We start from the raw sequence: 22,687 nt of genomic DNA, 5'->3' as shown, positions 1-22,687 counted from the left end.
AACAAGGAGTTGCTTCTTCTAGTTTAAGCTCCTTGTTTAGTAAGTTCATTATTGTATTTGTTTCTTTAGCCACCATAGGACAAAGGATAGTGTATTTTTATATATTCATTGTTTAATAAGTGATTGTCTAGTTGAATTGGAACAAATATTGTTTGCCATTTCTGGATCCTATTATGAACTAAGTACTGAAACATACCACAAAATGAAGATACACTACTGACCTCTTAGTTTTCCCAAAAACTGTATTTGGGGAAGGGTGTTTTTTGTAGCCTGGAACCCAAGAAGTCAACTTGTTACCCTCCTTTGAGTAGGAGTTTAGGAGTCAGGACCAGACATTGGCAACATAATGAAGTGGCCAAGACTCAATGTCAGTCCTGAATCTCCTCCATCTGTGTGTTTTCATCTTGCCCAGCCCTCCCCCTGCACCCAGAGCTTCGTTCCCTGAGGAAGCTGACTGTAGGATAGAACAGATAGGTAGCACATGGATGTTGGCACAAGTGTGCCCAGGTTAGAGTGTGGCCTATCTCAACAGAATTTGAACTTGAACCTTTTTTTTTTTTTTTTCAATTAAGGATGAAGGACTTTGCCCTAAATAATTAGGATTTTAGTTTGCCAATGAGTGGTTATATTTTTTCCTTTGGGAATGCACTGTTATTACTGTTCCTGCATCTCAAGATGCAAATAGCTATGTACTCAACCCACCTGTAAGCTACCATTATTGGAAAATATTGACCTTGGTTAGTGTGTTTACAACCAGTGCTACACGCAACACACACCCACACACAACGCATTTATTTATTCAGAAAATATTTATTAAGTGCCTACTTTGTACTAAACATAGTCTTAAAAGCTGGGATACACTGACAAATAAAGCATAGTTCTTATCCCCAAGGAACTTGAAATCTAACAAGGGAAGAACATGTAGACATTTTTACAACACTTATAACACTCTATTGTAATTTCCAGTTTTCTCTGTATTTCTCATTAGACTGTAGGGTCCCCTCATGTTGGCATCTCATCTACCTACTCACTATTGTTTCCTTAGCATCCAGCTCTGTGCCTAGATAGTTGATAAACATCTACTGAAACAAGTGAGTAAATACATATCAATGTAATAAAACTATATAAATGTTATAAAATTATAGAAATGATTAAAATGATAATACAAAGGTTGGGTTCCAGCCTTGCCATACAAAAAAAAAAAAAGAAAAAAAAATGCTTTAGGAATGCAGAGATAAGAAGAGATCCTGGCAAGGGGAGCATCAGTAGGGCTTCAAGAAAAATGCAGAGTGAGGAGGAGGTTATCTTGGATTTGGCAATTAAGATGTGTTTATAGTGACTTTTCAAAGAGAAGCACTAAGATTAGAAAGGAGTTGTGATGTTCAGATGGTTAGGGGTTAAGGACTGAATGGGAAATGGATAAATCTGGTTGATCTGGGTTGGAGGATGAGATAAGAAATCCTTGGAGTGGGGGCAGAGCCTTTTCACGCTTATGTAGAAAGTGAGGATATCTCCTTCCATGTTGTCCATCTGATGCAGCAATTCTGTATCCAAAAAAAAAAAAACAAGAAAAGAAAAAAATTTCTCCAAATGTATAACAGAGATGTCTTTACCTCCGAATCAGTTTGCCATTATTTTCAATTTATTGTATATATATAAAAAAATTGGGTAACTATACAGGTCAGGGCCAGTCATAGAGAAAGTTGTTACATTATAAAAGTTTCCTGATGTATCACATCCTGGATATTCAAAAACCACCCCTTAGATAGTCACTGATTATCTCATCAACTCTTTTCCCCAAATGCAGCAACTCAAGGACCAACTCTTTCACTCCTTGACCTGCACCAAAATCATTCCCTCATGGATGTTAAGTTTTTGGCCACCTAATCTGATAAAATAATACCAAAAGAGCATAGAGTACTTAGTCTAGTCCGGATTTCTCTTGCCTTCAGATAAGCCTGCATGGCAGTCCAAAGCAGTATGCTTAAAATTGGATACCCCTGAAGATCCTTCTGCCCTATGCAAGTGAAACATAATTTAAAATAATCTGGTTTAAAAAAAGTTTAAATAGAAAGTGAGATTTTTCTCTCTTCCTCCACTTAAATTCACTGTTCCATTCCCCTTAGCCAAAAAGTTGACATTATAAATGTTATCACTGCCACACATATTATAAGCCTAGAAATTATATCATCTCAGACCATAGTGGATGCTGAGACCCTGATATCTTGCCTCTTCACCACCTCTAGGTCCTTTCCCCAAGACCTCTGGAACTAAATATATTTTCATTGCAAGTGGATGTTAACAGGAGTTGAAGTGATTTTTACCCCTGAGAGGGAAGGAAATGTGGTGAAGCCAGAACTAGGATTCATAAATTGGGACTTGGGGAGCAGAATGTGCACCCCCTCCCAGGCATCGCTTCCTCCCTGGAGTGCCCCCTGAGTGTGGTGTTGGAGCCTCGTGGGATCATCTGTGAGTGAGAGTAACTTTGGGAGAAAGTGAAATAGGGATAAAGATTATGAAGGGTGCTAGTAGACTGAAGAGGATTTTACAGGACAATGCTAGAATAGCCATTCATTGGATTCTAAAGGTTGCTTTCTAACTACTTAAAATATGTATATTTAAACAAATCTGAAGCATGATTTATTTCTAGGACAAATAACAATCAGAAAAGCACAGGTAAGCAGGTTTTATCTTTCATAAGAAAATATGAAGAAGTCCTTTTTTTTTTTAGATTTCAAATTTAAAAAGGAACATTATAATGTACGTCCTGTTTCTGTGTTAATTAGCAACATGCGTAAGGCCACCCACCTCCAAAGAGGTTAAATTTTAAGATCAAAGTGTCATCAGTCCTCAGCTGAGTCAAGGATCTTAGTTGCTTGGGTTGAAATGTAACATTTAGACGTCAGTGATTCAGTGAGATGGTGCCTGACCTAGCCTTGCAAAGTTAACAGTTATTGGTTTTCTTTATGTTTTATAAATGGATTCATTTTCTAGATAGACCATGATATATTCATGATGAGCTCATTTTTTAAATGCTCTACTTATCAATTAGTTCAGTTAATTCTTATGATAAATGTTAATATTTTAAGAGAAGGCACAAAGTAATATGTTTGAACATAACTTTTATATGGCACTGATATTTTCTAAAGTTTTATGAGGAAAATGGTTTTGTGACCTCATAATAGTTTAGATTTAGGGAATAAGAGCAAAAATATTGCCATGTAGGCAGTTCAAATAACATTTCACTTATAACTCGGCTACAGGAATTGCTTAAACCTGATTTATGTCGAGTTTGCATAGATTTTAGGGACGAAAACTGTCTTTGTGGAGAGTTGAAAGGAATAGATTCATTTAGAAAATTTTGTGAAATAGAGTTCCTTAAAACAGTGGCATCAGGGTAAAGTATTTATGGGACAATAGGTTTTACATACCCAAATTAGCAATTTTCTAACAATTCTCTGTTGGTTATGATTTAGCCTATAGTATAATGCATAATGGCACTTTGCAATAAGGTGTATGGGTGTATGTGAAACTGAGTCCTTATGACTCTGACTAAATTTAGTTTTAAATACTAGCTCTGGAAATCCCCTCTCTCTCTCTCTCTATTTCTCTCTCTCTCTCCCACTCCCCTCTTCTTCCCTCCCCCCTCTCCCGCCCTTCCCCCTCTCCCTCTCAGAGACCAAGCCTTTCCCCCATAATCAGCAACCCCGAGGCAGCAGAAGACAGTAGCTGGGACCTAACTAATAGGACCTCTGGCAAGCTAAAGATAACATCTTGACCTAAGTTATGTTTCTTCCTGAGCCCTAAGGCAGAACGACCCCCTGGTTACTTTCCCATGAGACCAGAGAGGGGAACTCTGGAAAGGACCTCAGCACTCTCTTTAAGTCCTGAAGAAATGATTCATCACTCTTACCTCACCTGCAACCGCTCAGCTCCCAACACGACTCAGAACCCCTAACCCACGGTGTCTTGTGATTTTGCCCTGTATACTCTGTCACCTACACGCCATTGGGGAGCCAGGTCTTTGAGCTCACTGGGTCTCCAGGCTTGGTGCCATTCCCTTAAAATAAACCTTTAGTTTTTTTGCTGCAAACTCCTTTTCGTGTCTCACTTGGCTTCCATGCCCACAGGCAAATGAACCCCCTTGAGCTGGTAACATAAAGAAGGAGTCCTTTATGGCATACTGTATACATAGGACCAGTATCTATTTTTATGATCATACCTGTGCTCTAACTCCTTTTCTGAATTTTAACTCCTTTTCTGAATTTTAAACTTTCAACTAGTGAACACTACAAATATGGACAAGTCTCTACTTGCCCCTTCCTTTCTATAGAGTTCCATGCCAACTTAGATCAATGGAACTGCTCAAAGCCCCAGAGTTTTCGCACCGGCAGAAATCCCTCACAAGCCTGGAGCCTTTCTTTATCTGAACAGTGCTATCTACCTCAGTCAGTTCTTTCTCACACTTACCCCCTTTTCCTTAGTGCTTGCCCAATTATTCCCCGAATCTTGTTCTCCTCTTTCTTCTATGAGAGTGTCTTTTTTTTTCTTCTAGTTGAGAACTGTATGCATTGTAATAATTACATTGATGAGTATGAAAATGCTGGTAATACAGGTATTACTAAAATGAAAAATTACATATATTAAAGTAGAACGGAACAAGATAAGAAGCCAAGGCTATCTTAATCATCAGGTTCTTGAGGTACTGAAAGTCTCCTTTCAAATCTTCACTTAGTTTATAATCTGTCACTTTGCCCTTAACTAAATAAGTGAAGAGAAAAAAATTAGCACTTAAAAGTAAACAGAATTGTATCTTAGTCTGTTTCACTCTGCTATTTTTTTTTCAATATTAGTTTACCATATATTGTATTTCTGTTATTTTGTATTTTAGATGTTCTGCATTTCCACCTCATCAAAGATTAAATTGATGTTTATGGGATAATCTGGAAACCTAAATACAGTTTGTTTCACTACATCTGTAAGAAAATATGTTCAAATTCCTGTTGGCTGGCTTATAAAGGGGCTTTTGGAACACAACCTAATGTAAGTTGCAGACGTACTGTGTTTTTAATCTTTGCTACCTCCTCCCCAGGTTAGGACATGTGTCTATGTACAGGTAGTCAGCTCCGTATGTATTATATATACACTTTTTTCCACTTCTAGGTTCATAACACCATTTATTCCTTACTTCCTTCAGTAGATATTTGAATGCCTGTTATGTAAAAGGTGCTATTCTAGGCCTAAAGGATATCCAGAAATAAAGTTACGGCCCTTACAGAGCTCACACACTGTTGGGGAAACAGACCTAAACCAAATGATTGCACAAATACCTATAAAATACCCTGGTGATAGGTCCTATGCAGGGAGGTCACGCAGCACTATTTGAGCATGTAAACGGAGCTCTGTCTTCTCCCCAGCGTCAGACTGGTTCCTTGCAGAGAGCAGTGCTCCAGCTAAGACCTTAGGGGTGAGCAAGAATTAAAAGAGAAAAGGTGTTGAGAGGTGATGGGAGGAGGGACAAGGATAGAGTAGAAAGTGCTCCTGATAAAGGGCACACATGTTCAAAAACCATATTTGCTCAGTTAGGTACTCTAGATTAATTTTTCTGCGAGTCACCACTGAGTAGCTGGAGAAATTTTAGCTTAAACCACATCATGAAAATTAATTGTAATCATACTAGAAAATAAGAAGGCACGTATTTCACAAGTAGTTGTACCTTCCTTTTTTTTTTCCTAGTGTGAAATACTCCTTAAGCCCTGAAAACTATCTTGAAGATGGAATTATGAATATGGCAACTTTTCTACGGGGCTTTGAAGACAAGGGGATAAAGAATGACAGGCCTGAGGACCAGTTGAGTAAAGAGAAAAAGAAAATTCTGTTCTCCTTCTGTGACGTGTGCAACATCCAGCTAAACTCTGCAGCCCAGGCCCAAGTCCATTACAACGGCAAGTCCCACCGCAAACGCGTCAAGCAGCTGAACGATGGCCAGCCCCAGCCCCCTGCTCAAGGTGGGCCGCTGTTGGCCTGCCCCAGCACCAACACCAGCACAGGTAGGCGGAGCGCCCTGGCTCCATTTGCTACTGGGAAATGCTTCTGTTCTAGAAAATGAAGGCTTTAGAGCAAAACTGATCTTTTACCTCATAACTACTACTGTAATAATACGTATTTTTTTCCATACAGGTAAAATCCAAGAGCTGTTTGTTACTTCTTAGTATATGTATTTATTATTAATATGTATCTGTTAGGTGCACACACATGCACACACACACACAGAATTTGTATATTGGACCATAGGCTTGGTTCTGTATCCCCACAGTATGTGAACATTTCTGAAAGTATTTTGAAACGTGTTTAAAATGGATCAATGATATCAATATTTTCCTCCTCTCTGCAAAATTAGGCTTTGTTGGGTTTCCTTTGTCTGCTTTCTGTTGGGGAGCATACTACTTGATGGTATATAAAAAGCTGCAGCTCTATTTATAACATCCCACGATGCAGAAAAGGAGCATTAATCTTGTGTGTTAGACTCGTTACATTCTTTCAGGAAGTTGTCAGCCACAGCTGCTTGCAAATGGGTGGTGTTCTAACAATAGGATCAGGCATTGCCAAAACCAACAAGCCTTACCCCTGAGATCCTGGCACCACTGCAAGCACTTTCCCTTGGCTCTGCCTCTCACCCTTTCACTTAGGAATTCTTGCTTTCCGGCATCTGCCCTGGATTCTAAACAGCCTTTCAAAGTCCTTTATCTTATCCTTGGGCAGCGAGTCCTCCTCCACGTTGCCGTCACTGGGTGTCTTCCCTGAGATACAACTGAAGAAAAATGTGCAATGTACTGTTATCCATAGTGAAGATTTCTACAAAAAGTGGGCCTCCTACCCAGGTTTACAGGAAGGCCAAGATAAGCCTCCTCCTAAACGTGGGAGGAGGGCTCCAAATCCCACGCCAGCAAGTTTGCTCTGGTGATGCGGCTGCAGCCCGGAGGGAGATGATGCTGAGCCACCACCATTTGCTGGAATTTTCCTCAGTGCTGTTACGTAGTTTTAGATTTCGTGAAGTTATGCCTTTATCCTTATTAAGTGTCACTGTAAATTGTTGTGAGTGCTGTAGATAAAAAGAAAGTTTATATTTCAAGGTGACCTGACTACTTTTTTACCTGGTATATGATGTAATTTCTTAAGTTATTTACCCAATCGATACTTATCACGCTGTGAAAGACTTAGAGGAACTTATAGGCTACAAGATATACACTTATTAAAGTGTGTATATGGATATATTATTATGGATATATTATTATGATAATTTTAAATATTTACAGATACATTAATGCATCTGTATTTACATATTAAAAATATAGTTGGTGTTAGGTTAAAAAGTGATTACTGTCTTATAGCTAAATCAGAGAGCAATTAGCCCTAAGTAAAGGTTTGCATTACGTCTGTAAGAGTCCAAACATCTATGCCTAAAGTGAGGTGAACCTGTGGCTTCTGCTAAGTAGCAATATTCATAGCTGACATTAATACAGCATTTTCTCTGGGCCATGTTCTGGTCCTAAGAACTTTATAGGAATTTTCTTGTCTAGTGTTATCATCAGCCCTGAGGTAGGTACTATGATTATCCATAATTTACAGACTAGGAACGGAAGCATAGAGAGATAAAATCATTGTCCCTGTTCATATGGTATCGAAATGGCAAATCTGGAGTTCCAACTATCTTTAATGGTGAAGCCATTATTCTTTGTCACTGTTTTGCTGCTGTTTCCTACCATGCAATAACAGTCGGGTTAAATTCTGACCTATGTGTTGTAATGTATCTGTGGTCATTCTTGGTTGCTTAAATAGCAAACTGACTCACTTTGATGGATCTTGAAAACAGACAGGTAAGCTCCGATTCATTAATTTCTCCATTGTTCTCCCATGCTAATGAAATTAGCTGGCTGACACAAAATAAATTTAGCAAATATATACACAGATAATTACTAGTATATTCTATATGTAAAACATAGCTCATCATCTAGTAGAACACAATGTATTAATGTATAGAACAATGGGTAAAAAAATGAGAGACAGCTTTTCAAGTCTGTGTATTAGTCTGTATGAATGACAATTTTATATATCAATACTATAGCAATAATCCATTCTCAGAAGGCTTAGGTTTAGCATATGATTAAGACAAGTCATTTAACCCTTGAAAGTGATTAGTATTAATCCTCCTACCTGAAAAAAGAAAAAAGAGTAGGTATAATAATTACTTCTTCTCTTTGAAATAGAAATTAAACATAGATATATGTGCAAGGATGATTATGACATGATTTATAATTCCACATGTTAGGTGTACCCTGAATGTCTGATAGCAGAGAGGTTAAATACCTAATAGTACGCTTATAAGATGAAGGACAGAAACCATAGTAATTAAAAATCATATTTCTGAGGAATATGTAATGATGGGAAATTGTCCATGATATCATGCTAAGTGAAACAGCAGAAACTTAAGTGGGGTATACCTCAGTGTTGCTATGTGTACCTGTGCACGTTACCTGGTGTTTAGAGTTTCAACTCAATGAGAAGCAAGCCTAACATCGTTTTATTTTTTCAGTCACTTTCCTCAGTTTTGATCTATCAAACGTCTGTTTCCTGTCGGGTAACAGCTCCCTTAACACCTTCTCAGCCCATAACTTCTCACTTTTGTATATTCAGAGGGACTCTGATTTAGAAGATTCAGTTCTATGTATAAAAACATCCATGTCATAGCCAAAATTAGATTTGGCCAGGCAGACCCTGGAGTTTACAGTGGAGGGTGGGGCCCAGTCAGCTCTCATGCTGCCCTTCTCTTTGCCTGCCCTCTGCCCAGGTGCTGGGGAACCACGGAGGGATGGTTGGGTGGAGGTATCCTCACCTTACAGCCTTGGCAAGGTTGCAATGCTATTCTTGGTAGGTGATTGCTATTCTTGTTGTCTCAGTGGGTCACAGCGTGCTACTAACAGACCCTGTGGTCCCTTAGGCATTGCGAGTCCCTGAGATTTAACTGCATCTTTCAGCTTACCCCCAATTGATAATAAAAGGCTCTGTTCCTCAACTGCATTTGCCTCTTTCTCTCACATTGTGGCAGCCCTGGCGAGATTGGGTCCTCTGTTCTCATCTGTGTACCAACTGTTGGGGCTTGAGGGCATGTACAGAATCTACCTGACACCTAACATCCCTCTTGAAAACCTAGAGCTGCTGGGGCCCAGGCACATGGACATGGAGTGAGGTGTAGGGGCTCCTCCATATATTTTTCCCTGTTCAGGAAGCACAGGGGAGACTGGCAAGCTCACTGACAGAGCAAGTACCTAGTTAGGGAAAAAAACACTAGTCTCCTTTTTTGTGCCCATTCCTTGACTGTCAGGGGTGTTAGGGGCTGAATTTTGTCCCCCAAAACAAGGTATGTTGGAGTTCTAATCTTCAGTACTTGAAAATATAACCTTATTTGAAGATAGAGTCTTTACAGAGGAAATTAGTTTACATTGAGGTTGTTAAGGTTACGTTGACCCTAATCCAATGTGACAGATGTCCTTATAAAAGGGGGAATTTGACATAGAGACAGACACACACAGAGGGAAGATGATGCGAAGAGACAAGATGGCCATCTGCTAACCAAGAAGAGAGGCCTGGAACCGACCCTCTCCTGAGTCCCCAGAAAGAACCAGCCCTGCAACACCTTGATTTCGGACTTCTGGCCTCAGAACTGGGAGATAATAAAAGTCTATTGTGAAGCCACCCAGCTTTTGGTATTTGGTGACAACAGCCCTAGAGGTTAATAGAGGGAGGAACAAAGTAGCCTGTCTCCTCCCCAGAGGAGAAAAGATGTGGCCGTAGAGATAACCTTCCAAGGACTATTAATTTCAGAGGTAACTTCCCCTCCTCTCTGTCAGTCTTATTCTAGTGGTAGGGTTGGTAGGGGTGGGAGTGGGGTTCACAGGGTGGTGGCTGACTTGAGTAATTTCCCAGAATAAGTGACTGAGAGCTAACCACTTGCAGTTCTAATTAGTGAAATTAAACTAAAAATCAGTAATAGAAAACCAACAGGGAAATTAAACAGCATATCTCTTAAATAATTCATGAGTCAAAGAGGAAGACTCAAAAGAAATAAGAAACACATAGAACTGGATGAAAATGGAAGAACAACATATCAACATATGTCGAATGTAATTAAAACAGTGCTGAAAGAGACATTTATAGCACTAAGTGCTTATATTAGAATTGAGAAAAGGTCTCCAACAAATAAATCCCTACCTTAAGAAGCTAGAAGAGAAAAAATAAAGCAAGAAAACTTGAGAAATCCCAGTAAAATTGGTAGATTGCATTCCTGTCAACATCCTGAGTGTGATATTACTCTGTAGTTTTACAGAATGTTCCCATCAGTGGAAGCTGGATAAAGTGTTCAAGGAAACTCTCTGCAGTGCTTCATACATCTGTATGTGAATCTCTAGTTATTGCAATAAAAATTTCAGTTAAAAAAAAATCATGATAAAGGTGACCGTCTAAAATGCCCAGTCTTCTAATAGCATTATCAGAGGTGATAATGAAGAAAAATTGGAGGGTTTGGCTTTTTAAAACTTATCAAATGTCCACTTTACAGAGATTACTAAAATAATCTCTCTTTTTTAAGATAAGTGTCAAGAGAAGATAGATTTCGAAATAAGTTAATGGCAATGTGATATGCTGAGAACAATGATGGATCTCCATATAAGCTAGGTGTGGCACGGAGCAAGGAATGGTTAACTTTAAAAAGGTCAGGGAAGGCTTCCTTAAGGAGATGATATTTTAGGTGAATAGTCAAAGATGAGTTTCAAGTTATTCAAGGGAGAAACAACATTCCAGGTAGAGGGGACAGCAAAGCAAATGCGTGTAGGAATAAACTACAAATAGTTTATTATTATTGGAGTGAAAGAAGATCCCTCTGTCAAGGCAGAAAGTAGTTGTATCAGGAAGTCTTCCTTGTTTTGTGGGTACAGAGGCACAGGAAAAACCACAGCTGCCCAAACACACACATAGGAAAAATAAGGGAAAGCTGCTAGAATTCACAGCTCTCCTCAGTTCTCTTTCTCTCTCACTCTGGTTTATCACCTGGGACCTCCCCATCAAGTCCAGACATCCTAGCCTAGGTGTTTTTCCAGAATTCCATGTGACTGTACAGAGGTGATTTTCCATGACCTACTTACAGTTTCCCAAGTCCAGACAAAACTGACCACGTATGTTTTCTAGGTTTGGTGGCTAGCGACCCTCATTCTGCCCCTTGATATCAAAGGCTGAGACCTATTCTTTATCCTGGATGCCTCCAGCTGTAATATTTCCCCTCCATTCCTACCCCATTCACTATTGTCGTTCACATTCCCTGAGATGGATCTGAATTTCAGAAGTTGAAAGCAATTGGTACGTGAATGACTGAATCTAACCCAGTGGTTCTCAAATTTGAGCTTGCATCAGAGTCACCTGAAAGGTGATTTTAGATCGATCACTGGGCTTCATCCCAAGAGTTTCGGATTCAGTAGGTCTGGGGTGGAACCTGAAAACTTGCATTTTTCACAAGTCCTCAGATGAAGAGGAAGCTGCTGGTCCGAAATCACACTTTGCGAACACGAATCTAACCCATCGAGGAGGATTTAGACCCAGAAAAGGAGCTTCTTCCCTTAAATAAATCTGTAACTGGGAGATCAGAAAAGAGAAAGGTGGCCTTCTTGTGTTCCTTGCCTTCTCCTGGGGCATCCCCTCACCCAGGGAAAGAGAGGGACAATGTCATGGAAATAGAGTGATACAGCCAGCCTCTCCCCCCACAACCCCATCAAACAATCCACACCCCTAACTGGGAGCTTTAGAAGTAATTTTGCACCTTGGACAGTATCATAAAAACAGTGAAGGCAGACTGAAAGGCTGCAGTAAAGTGGATGAATGGGGTCTCACCTTGTGGCAGGTATTGTGCTAAGTAGGTTATCTTGTTTGAATCCTCATAACAGATTTATGAGGAAGATACTATTATTATTACCTACAATGTGGATGAGGAATAAAGAGGTTAGGTAACAACTGGCTTGGAAGAAGTCGGCCTGATTCTGTGGCCTGAGTCCTTACCATGGTGTCATTGTTTTGCATCTGTAGATATGTTAGGTTGAGCAGAAACTACCTGGTTTGTGCTTCCAGGTTACTTTCATCTATGGATATGTTAGGTTGAGCAGAAATTACCTGGATTGTGCTTACAGGTTACTGCTCAAACAGTGTACCTGATGTGGAAGGTGAATCAGAAAATGAGAGGATGTAAGTTCTGTTTCTGGAGGCAGCCTGTTTGTGTGGAAAGGCCGGCTTTTGCTATTCAGAGCCTTTCCCCACATAAAAATCAGTATGTGATGCTCTGATAACCCCCCTCCCTTCCATTCAGAAACAGGTAAATCACCAGATAGAGTAACACATGTTAACTTTATATTTTATTCTCCTTGTGTCCTCAGGAATGCTTGTACCTGTCATGGAGAATAAAGTGGCCCCAAGGATTATGGTGGGGAAACTTGCTTGTATTCTGGGGCGTTGGGGGATCCATTTTTCCTCAGAATGGAAGGGAGTGTCTCTTAGAGGGACCTCTGATCCTGCTCTTGCCACTAGTTTGGCACAAATGATATTTAAAACTATGAAATATCAGGCCCAGGGTATGGAGGTTCTGCTGAATTGTGGTAAGAGAGACCATTTGTACTCGATCTGAGGAGTACTAGAGATAGAGGTTACCATGGAAAGACTGAAATAATGACTCCAGTCCTCACAACCTGCAGATAAGTCTAATTTTCCTCATATTTCAAATTTAGAAACTGAGAATTAGAGCGATTTGGAGGCCTTTCCTAAGGCCACACAAAACTTCAAAGTCTAAGATCTTTCACTCTACATTACCTCTCATAGCTTTTAAAACATATTCTTCGCAAAGTGAAAATGAAAAGAATTCATGACTGTTTTTTTATTAGCTAATGTTTGTTTTTTCCCTGTTGCATGCTAACTAAAATGTGCATTTTCTTTCTCACTTTCAATTAATTCCAAAATAATTTCTAATCATATTTGAGGTTAAGCTTTTAAGCCTAAGCAGGAGTTAGTCAAGCAAAGAGAGTGGAAAAACATGATGCAAAGGGAGTAAAGAGAATGTTTAAAATCTTAAATTGAGAAAAGCTTGGCATGTCTAAAAAGCTGAGATATGGCTGAAACTGAGTGAGAGAACTAGGAAGAAAAATAAGAGAAGTTGGGAAGGTAGGCCATTAGAAAGTAGCCATTAGAAAATTTTTTTAGAAAAGTAATACTTTATTTTAATCATGATTCTGTGGGTCGGAGACTGGGGCTGATCTCAGCGAGGTTGTTCTTGTCCTGGACTCACTGGAGGTCACTCACACAGATGCAGGCAGCTACACATCAGCTGGGTTGGGTGGCCTAAGATGGCCCCCCACATGCGTCTGGCATTTGGTGCTGACTGTAGGCTGGGTCACGCTCACCAGTAGACTCTCCTCTTAGAGTTGCTTTGACTAAGCTTCATTACACAGAGGTCACAGGTAGCGCTGCAAGACAACAGAGCAGAAACTGCAAAACACTGCATTCATTTGGTCAGGACTAATCACAAGACCAGTCCAAATTTCAGCTGTGGGAAAACAGACTCTGCCTCTTCATGTGAGAAGTGGCATCTTTTATTTGGCCTTGGGAATTTTGAACTGAGTTTGAATCTATTTTAAGTTGAGGACACTTAGGAAGTGGGGAGAGAAGATAAGGGTGATAAAATCAGGGGACTTTGCAGCAGGAAGTAGAGGTAGTGGTTTGGAGGTGGAAATGGAGAGCAAGACTGGAAGATGGGTTGTCAGCTGGAGCATTGTATGGAGTATGCTTTTCTTTGTTGCTATATTCTGTGTTTCACTTTGATGAGTCCAGGATCGTCAGCTGTTTTTACCTGCCTCCCTTCTAATGATTTCTTTATTTTATTCCTATTCTACATTGAAGAACAGCTGATAGAGTCGTCACTGTGATAGGTATTATGACTATCAAAGTACAAGGATGGGCTTTTAAATACAATGGTGAAATTCTTCCCACTGCATCTCATATATATTTAAAATGTAAAATTTATCCTTCAAAGTGTTTTCTCATTTTTGAACCTCAGAACTTAAACTTGAAATTGTAACACTATAGAATCACCACAAGATGGTGCCACAAGCACATTGAAAGTAAGATATTTTCCTTCTTCCTAATCCCACAATATTTTGCTGGAGTTTATTGAGTATGGAGGGCAGAACAATACTTATAAATGTGTGAGGATATGTGTGACATGCAAGTATTGGCAAGAACATGATCATTTGACATACTTTTCATGAGCATCTTCCATGTGTTAGGCAGAATCTATAGGGGAGATATCAGTGGTGTGTGTGTGTGTGTGTGTGTGTGTGTGAGAGAGAGAGAGAGAGAGAGAGAGAGAGAGAGAGAGAGAGAGAGAGAGAGAGAGAATTTTTCTCCAGTTTTCAGGAATAAAAATTATGACTTAAGTATCTACTATTGCACTCTGTCTGGAAAAATTATAGTTCATTTTAAGAGATATTAGGTGCAAGCATAAATGTTTAATGATGCAAACATAGGTTTGTGTGATAAATGTAGAGATATGACTAGAATTCATCAATATGATAATGTATTTTACTTTTGCAGTAGAAACATATGGTTTTAAATGCTTGCTTTTTCTTCATTTTTGTTGAGTCAGTTTGCCATTTATCATTTAACCAAGAAATGTTTTGCAAAATATAAGTAACATGGCGAAAGTACAACAAATCCTTAGAGAAGTATCAGTGAGTATCTACCAGTCAGTGCACTAAGTAAATAAAACATTTCAGTGTGGAGGAAGGTAGGTTAAATGATTTATAATACATTTATTTCCCTAGATTGTTTAATTATAAGTCCATAAAAATATTTTCATGGAATAATTATATAGCCCTTTTTTTATGACTTCCTACACTATTTCGTGAAAGGGTAGACTTAGAAGGGGAAAAGGTCTTGGTCAAATATACATAACTGGATCCTTGGAAAAAGGGTATTTGATTTCCTTGGTATAAATCTCAGATCCTTATGAGAGAGCCCAGGAATTGTCTCTTATTTGGAATAATTCAGACCTAGTGATGATACAGAAGGAATATCGATATACAGGTCAGAGTCTTTGTCTTACCCAGGATTGATCACTGTACGTTTTCAAGTAGTTTGCTAAATCTGAATTTTATTCTCTCAAACAAGAATAAAGTTATTCTCCACATCTGTACTCCCCATGTAAATTTAACTGAGATTTATGTTCTAGAGTTTATAAAGATTGAGGTTCCCTGTGAATGAGAGAAGAGCAACTTGGAAATAGGATGAAGATTCAAGTTAAAACTCCAACCCCCAAAATGCTTTGAGATAGAGCCCAATCTTTTTGGATTGTATTAGAAATCTAAAATTACACTTAAGGTAGACCTGAAAAAGTCATTATAGAATCGCTTCATGTTTTTTCTGTACATGTGGTTTAAAATGTCGATTATGTAAGTACAGACTCGAAGGAATCATATAAAGTATGAGTTTGAATGGGACTTAAAACAAAGAATTAGAAGGATACTTTTAGTGGACTGATAATCTTTTATTTTAAGAATGCTTTGGACTATAAACTTTTTTCCCCTTCCCTTTAAATCATCTTTTTTTTTTTAAAAAAAAATTAGTTTCAGGTGTACAAAGCAACATAATGATTAGACATTTACACCCCTCATAAAGTGATAACCCCAACAAGTCTACTTCCCATCTGACATCATACACAGCTATTACAATATCATTGACTATGTTGTCTTTGCTGTACCTACATCTGGTGACTACTTAATTATAGTTGACATTCAGCATTATTTTTTATTAGTTTCAGGTGTACAGCACAGTGGTTAAGCATTTATATAATCTGTGAAATGATCTCCCTGATAAGTCCAGTACCCATTCTGACACCCTACATAGTCTTTACAACATTACACTGTAAACTTTTAGATATATGTATTAACAGGTAATATATTATAATATCATGTCTTGGTTTTTAGATTTTAAAAACCAAGTACTAATACCGTTCAGTGTGGAAACTGAATCATAGGCAATTATGGTAAGTGTTTGGGTGGCTGAGTGATTTGAATCATCAAAGACCCACTTAAAATCTTGGTGTCTTCTTATAACAGAAATATAACCTTTTTTTTCCCCCTTTGTGTATGTGTGTGTGTGTGTTTATTACCTATTTTAAACTAATCTAGGGAGAAAAGCTTTTGATAGCAGGCTGAATAGAAATTCAAAATTGGTAGGTTCATTTTCTCACTGGGGGGTGAATGTGTTGTCACTTTGACCAACTTTCTTCATAAAGACTTTCAACTTTCATACTTTTACAGTATCAAAGCCAAGGAGGCTGTTGAACATCCCAAGTTAGGCATCCTGGTGGCATGTTAAAACTGACCCTGGGATTGGTGTTTATCCATGACACTTACAGTTTTTCTGGAGCTGATTCTTAGTCCAACCGTTAAATATGTTTGCTTTTCTCCTGATTATGTGAGGAGTTTGGAGGAACTGGGTGAGCTGGTTATCGTATTTTTTATGGGCTGACTGTGATGGCATTTACATCATGTTGACGCACTTCATTTCAAGAGCCTACCCCTTGGTGAGCCGCTTTGCAATCCAGAGATCTTGTCCTACAGATGCTGTAAGTTAATTTTTTTTCTGATGAGGACATGATATAAAAAGGTCTAAGGAGATGCTGATTTTGATCCTGGGAGTTTCCCACTCTAGGTAACCAGTTACTTTTAGAAGTTCAATAGTGCCATGAAACAACCAGCGTACTATTTTGGTTGCTAAAGAAAGAATTCACCAAATTATGTTGTACTTTCCAAAACCAATAAATGCAGTTTCCATCTTTACATGGAAAATGACTTTGTGATTATATTCTAGATACTGAGATTAGAGCCCCACATTATGCTATACTTTGTACAGTGAATAGGAAGACCAATGTTATAATAAACGCCTCTAAAACTCCACCCCACAGCAAGTCTGAACCCCAAAAGACACACAAGAAATGTTCTTTTTGGGGGATTACCTATAGTTTATGTTTTTAATAAAATTGTGTATATTTAAGGTACACAACATGATTTGGTATACATTTACATAGTGAAATGATTACTACAGTGAAACCAATCAACATATCTATCTCCTAACATACTCACTTTTGTGTGTGTGGTGAGAGCACCTGAAATCTACTCTCTTAGCAAATTTCCAGTATTCAGTACAGTATTATTAACTATCGCCATCATGTTATACCGCAGGTTGCTAGCTTATTCATCCTACGTAACTACAACTTTGTGCCTTTTGACTAAGATCTCTTAGAAGATATTGAGTGATATAGGTCCAAAGTCTTAAATCTAGTGTCAATGCTATGTTAAAGTTTATTAATATACTTATTATAAAAAGTATTTTATTTAGGAAATATACTCATAGGAAAACTCCAGTAAATACAACGTAATACTTAACGTTTCTTAGGAATATTTTTAAATGTATTTTAAAGTTAAACAATTTGAATATTGAAGGTAAAAAATATAATACCCTTTTTATACAAGTGATTTTGAAGAATTCCTATACTATATACTATATAAAAATAAATATATACTCTATAAAATAATATATACTATGTAAACATAAAATAAGGTCCTTTACTTCATAAGGTGAAGCTTATTTTTTGTTTCTGACATTCTCACATGGGTTGTTTAACATTATAGACATTTCGCTTTAGGGTACAGTGAGAACAGGGTGAGATCACCCAAAGTTTTAAGCCTTTATCTGAAAGTATGTTTTTCCTTTTAAAATTTCCTTTTGAAAGTTATAAAGTAGGTTGTTAAAAAATGTTTATGTCAAGTACCTTTCACATTACTGTGTATGAGTTAGGTAATCAATGAGTGGTTGATACTATCTTTCTGTTTTGTTCTTTTCTTGGCACAGTAGTTCTGAATGGCTTCTTCTCCCCTTCCATTCCCATGCCCTAGTTTTGTCATTTTGCATTATAGCTGCATCTCTGCTCTGCTTTGTGCCTTAATGGCATCTTCTCTTGTATTTTTGTCCATCCTCTTAAAGCAATGCTAATTTCCAAATCTCTTCCCCTAGCAAGAGAACATCTGCTTAGGTATCATTTCCCAATCCTTAACCTTGTAACAGTTTAGGTAAACATTTCTACAGGTTCTACAGGAATCTCTTACCTACAATTCCTGAAATTCAAGAAGCTAGGAAAATAAGCAAGTTTTGTAATTCATATTGATGTGAGGTTAATGATCGTCTTTATCCCATCTAGCATTAATATGCACACGTTTTGCTACAGAAATGTTAATGTGTCTGATTATAGAGTGTTACTACAGACCTCATTGAAGTTATTATACAATTCATGGTATATGCAGAGTTTTATCTTCCTAAAATTTGGAAGCCTTTGAATTCTGAAATGGATCTGTCAGTAAGGGTATTAGATAAGAAGTTGAGGACCTATCATCAAATATTATGGTTTCATTTTAAACTGTTATTACTAAGGAGCTGCATGTGTAGTAATAAAAGAATTTCAGGCACACAGTCTCTCATGGACTATTTTGTAGCATAAGAAAAGGACAGAGAGAGAGAGAGAGAGAGAGAGAGCAATTGCTGAATCAGTGATGTCCAGTATGATTTTTCACGGTACACTCAAATGTTGTCTTAGGGGCTTCGTGAGGCACAAAACGAATGGAATTCAGACAGCATAAGTAGCTACATAAGATGTGTGCATTCTTCTGTGATGTGGGTACACACACACACACACACACACACACACACACACCAGCTGCACGCGCACGCACTTGTGTGCATGTCCACTCATGTATGTCTGTAACTATCTCCAAAGAAGGGTGTCTAACCAGTGGCTCATCAGGAGTCTACTCTACACATAGGGACTGTACCACAGGGATATTCATGGGTGTTCAATGTTTAACATTACTCCGAACGCTGTGTTATGTAAATGTACGTGTGGCATAGCGCTGATTTCTACACAGATATTAGTATTTTGGATTGTGCTAAACATGGCACTTAAGAGCGAGTAGTATTACTAGAACTGAACACAATCATTTACAGAAGATTCTCAAATCACGAATTGCTTTTATTAGATCCTGATTTGCTTTGCTTTAGAGATTCAGTGAGAAAAAACCCATTTAAAAAAAAATGAATAGAGCCTTAAAGAGGGCTGTATCGATGCTATCTACTAGGAATTCCTTCCAGTACTTTTTATGATTTTTGATAAATGTTTTATGTCCTTTTTGCTTTTCACTTTGCATGCACACGTCAAAGCTCTGTCTCTTGTCTCAAATCATTGCTGCTACTTTCTGGGGTATAACTACCTTGTTCCTTTTAAGATTATGTCAACTGGCTCTTGCATCTTATACTAATGAAAGAGAAAGGATGGTGAAAGGTAAAGATATAAATTTGGGGTGTTTGGGGTAGGGAATGTATGGATTTAACCATAGAGTTTTAAAAAATGTTAAACAGCCAAAGACTATGGTGTTAAAAATATTCTCCACCTTGTATGTTTATTTTCTTGTTACACAGAATACATTTAAATTTTTTATCATTTAAAAATTTGTTTTAGAGTAAAATTGATGGTATTTTGCCTTGCTGATAGCACAGCCATGCACATTTTTATTATCATTATTATTTTAATTTACAGACAGGCACACGGGGGGTTAAAGGATATTTAAACTTGCTCTTTAATGGATATCTGTGTCAAATAGATGGACTTGTGTGTGTGTGTGTGTGTGTGTGTGAGAGAGAGAGAGAGAGATAATTGTAATAGCTTCCAGTGATTTCATTTGTCTATAGAGAAGTCCAGGAACCTACAGCTATTTTGATTTTTGCAGCTTTTATGATAAGTCCACATAATACAGACTACTGATTTCTTCTCTGTATCCAGCTCATTGTTGAAAAGCCAGAGCTATTTTTAACATTTACACAATTTCAGTAGATGAGTCTTCATTCCACAAGGTTTGGTGCTAAATCTGTGGAGCCTTTCGTAATCATATCCTTTTTGTGGTTTGCTTGAATTTGATCACACTGGCTGATTTCATGCATTGATAATGAAGGCTTAGGTTGCCTGTTTCTCGGCTTAAATCCACCTCAGACTTGTAGGTTGACAGTGCTTCTGGTTTCAGCACGCGTGGAGATATAGGATTGAAATTGCTCTGCTTTCTTTACAAATGACTCAGAGTGTGCTTGTCCTTCCCTAAAATGTTGCCAGCGTGTAAAGGATTTTCAATGAGCAGTGCAATAAGCCAGCATCTGGGAAGGTTTGGAGCTGCACTGCTCTAGTGTGGTACTGTCATACAGATCATCGGGGCTGGAGCCAAGTCTCGGTAGCACCGAGCATTACACTGGTCACATACTGGAAGTTTTGTTCCTACAACTTGGTTGCTTGCGAAGCTGGTGGAAGCCCTGCCAGGATGTGGAGTGGACTTCCTAGCAGAGGTGAGGATTTTTATTCTAAAACTTGGATGCCGGGTTCTGCGGTCTCCGTAACAGATTGTTTCATACACTATGTGGAATCTTGGGGAGTTATCAATTGTGTTTTTCACGTCGTGCTGACAGATCCAAAGGGGCAGCACTGAAGAGCAAAATATATGATTCTTTCATTTTATTGGGAAGTAACTCCCTAAATGGGTGTGATAGCATTCTTCTTTTTTTTTCTTTCTTTTTTTCTGTGCTAGCTGTTTGCTGAGGACATCTTACCAGGAGGTGACTTCCTTTGCATTTTAAACATTCAGAACAAATCAGTGATATTGTGCGGTTTGCTGTCATTACATTAAGTAGGTAATTAGCAGTGGTTTTATGTGCTTCAAGTGTATAAAATAAAGGCTCTGAACTAAAGGAACTTTGTAGAATCTTTGACTTGAAAAATACATAGGAGGAAATAAGTGATGTTTACGAGATAACTAAGAAAGTAAGTGAAATGCATTCCATACTGGAGTTGACGCCTTGTTAAGCTTGACATCATTAATAATTAAAAGTTATGACCTGTCATGCACTGGGCAACCTACAGTAATTGATTTCTGGAGATCGTATACTGAGTGAGAGGAGAAAATTAGCAGCATTTCCTCATAAAGCATGTTTTAATTTGATGTGACGTTTTAAATGTAGCAGATTTTATCATTCAAATGTAAATAAAGTACTGACACTCACCTGGGAAGTTAAATGACTAGATTGTCATGCCCAGAAAGGTTTGATGTGGCATTATAAGTATGGAGTATTTGAAAGCCAACTGGATAAGGGCAAACTCAAAGTTAGGCTCTGAGTAGATGGAGTCCTATTGCTCAGGCTCTTCTAAACTCTAATTCCTACACGATGAGAAGCTGTTTCTAAAGAAGAAAGGGCTGTGACAGTTATGATGTATTCAAAAAGCAGTATGCTTATTAAGTGTCTGTTTAGTATGTTAGGTCTGCAGAGAAATCTGTTTTTATTTGATTGGGAGCTAACATGGCACATGGGGAATATATAGATGTGTGTGTGTGTGTGTGTGTGTGTGTGTGTGTGTGTGTGTATGTGTGTGTTTCCTGCTAAATTTATTTGAGGCAGCTGTTTTATGGCTTTTAACTCTAAAGTTAAAGATAAGTGTGTATTTGTTTGACAGAAGATTCGAGAACCCCATTTACTGACAGTACATGTAAAGCTTGGCTAAGCAGACGCATCAGGAGCAAACCATTTGTGTTCGCCAATCTGTCTCAGCGAGTCCCAGGGCCACTATCTTGCTAGAAGCCACTGTGTGCTTTTGAAAGCATGAAATTAGTTTTATACTGAGCACATGGTTTCTCATTTAGCAGCTCTTTTTATGGTAATGGTCAATTTATGGTTCACTGCCAGGATTTCGGTGTTCTGTCAAAGCTGATAGCTTCTGCTAAGGTGTCTCTATGAGATAAATTTTTAAAAAGTAGAGTGGGGGCCAAGTGACCCAATTAGACCCTTAAGAAGAGACTCTTACCTTCAACCTAGTCTACTTTCCGAATGCATTGTCATTTCTCCAAATTTCCTTTATGTTGTTTAATCCAAGACCTGCAGATTTAAAGTTAACATTTCCCACTTTGGACCTTACTTCACATGTGACATCACAATACCGTAGTTATATTTTGAAAGGTAAAATGTTTGTTCAACTTTTTACAATGCATTTGTTGAAAACCACTCTATTAGTCCTGGCCATATTGTGTAATCTGTCATTATCTGCTTGTTTCTTAGTACATCCTATAGCACTGTCGGAGATAATGCAAGGCTTTTATATTTTATAGTTGGTACATATTACTCATATTTTATTATACATATACGTGCTATGAGGAGGGTTAATTAAGGAATAAAATTAAACCATGTCATGATACATTAAAAATGTTGAAAAATGTCATCTTTTATAAAACTGCCTCATCTTGACAAGTAAAACCTCTCAAATGCTAAAATTATAGAAATATTAAAAATGGTTTTTGTTTCCACAGAGTGTTTATAGATGAAATGTACTTGTAGATGTTGATTTGCTAGTAAAAGAATGATTTCCTTAGCTTTTTTATTTTCATCAGAAAATAAACCTTTTGAGTTTTGTTGGTCATAATGCATTTTGAAATAGACATGATCAAAATTAACTACCAAT

At 38.0% G+C, this 22,687-nt stretch overlaps 1 protein-coding gene across 4 annotated transcripts in view; it reads left to right on the top strand.

The window, feature by feature from the left end:
* Window positions 1–22,687, top strand: part of ZNF385B (zinc finger protein 385B) — a 373,053-nt gene that overhangs the window by 99,022 nt on the left and 251,344 nt on the right. For 2 of the 4 annotated variants that reach the window (XM_074338711.1, XM_074338713.1), the window contains exon 2: window positions 5,737–6,050. In XM_074338711.1, coding sequence (XP_074194812.1) covers window positions 5,783–6,050 — 268 coding nt within the window. In that variant the 5' untranslated portion in view covers window positions 5,737–5,782. Of the gene's footprint in view, window positions 1–5,736; window positions 6,051–20,229; window positions 20,530–22,687 lie in introns of those variants that run through there. The other 2 variants (XM_019739352.2, XM_019739354.2) reach the window with 2 other exon arrangements.

Source organism: Rhinolophus sinicus, linkage group LG01 (assembly GCF_036562045.2).
Source record: "Rhinolophus sinicus isolate RSC01 linkage group LG01, ASM3656204v1, whole genome shotgun sequence".
Classification (NCBI taxonomy): domain Eukaryota; kingdom Metazoa; phylum Chordata; class Mammalia; order Chiroptera; family Rhinolophidae; genus Rhinolophus; species Rhinolophus sinicus.
The sequence above is the reverse complement of the archived record's forward strand: the minus strand, read 5'-3'. Positions and strand labels throughout refer to the sequence as shown.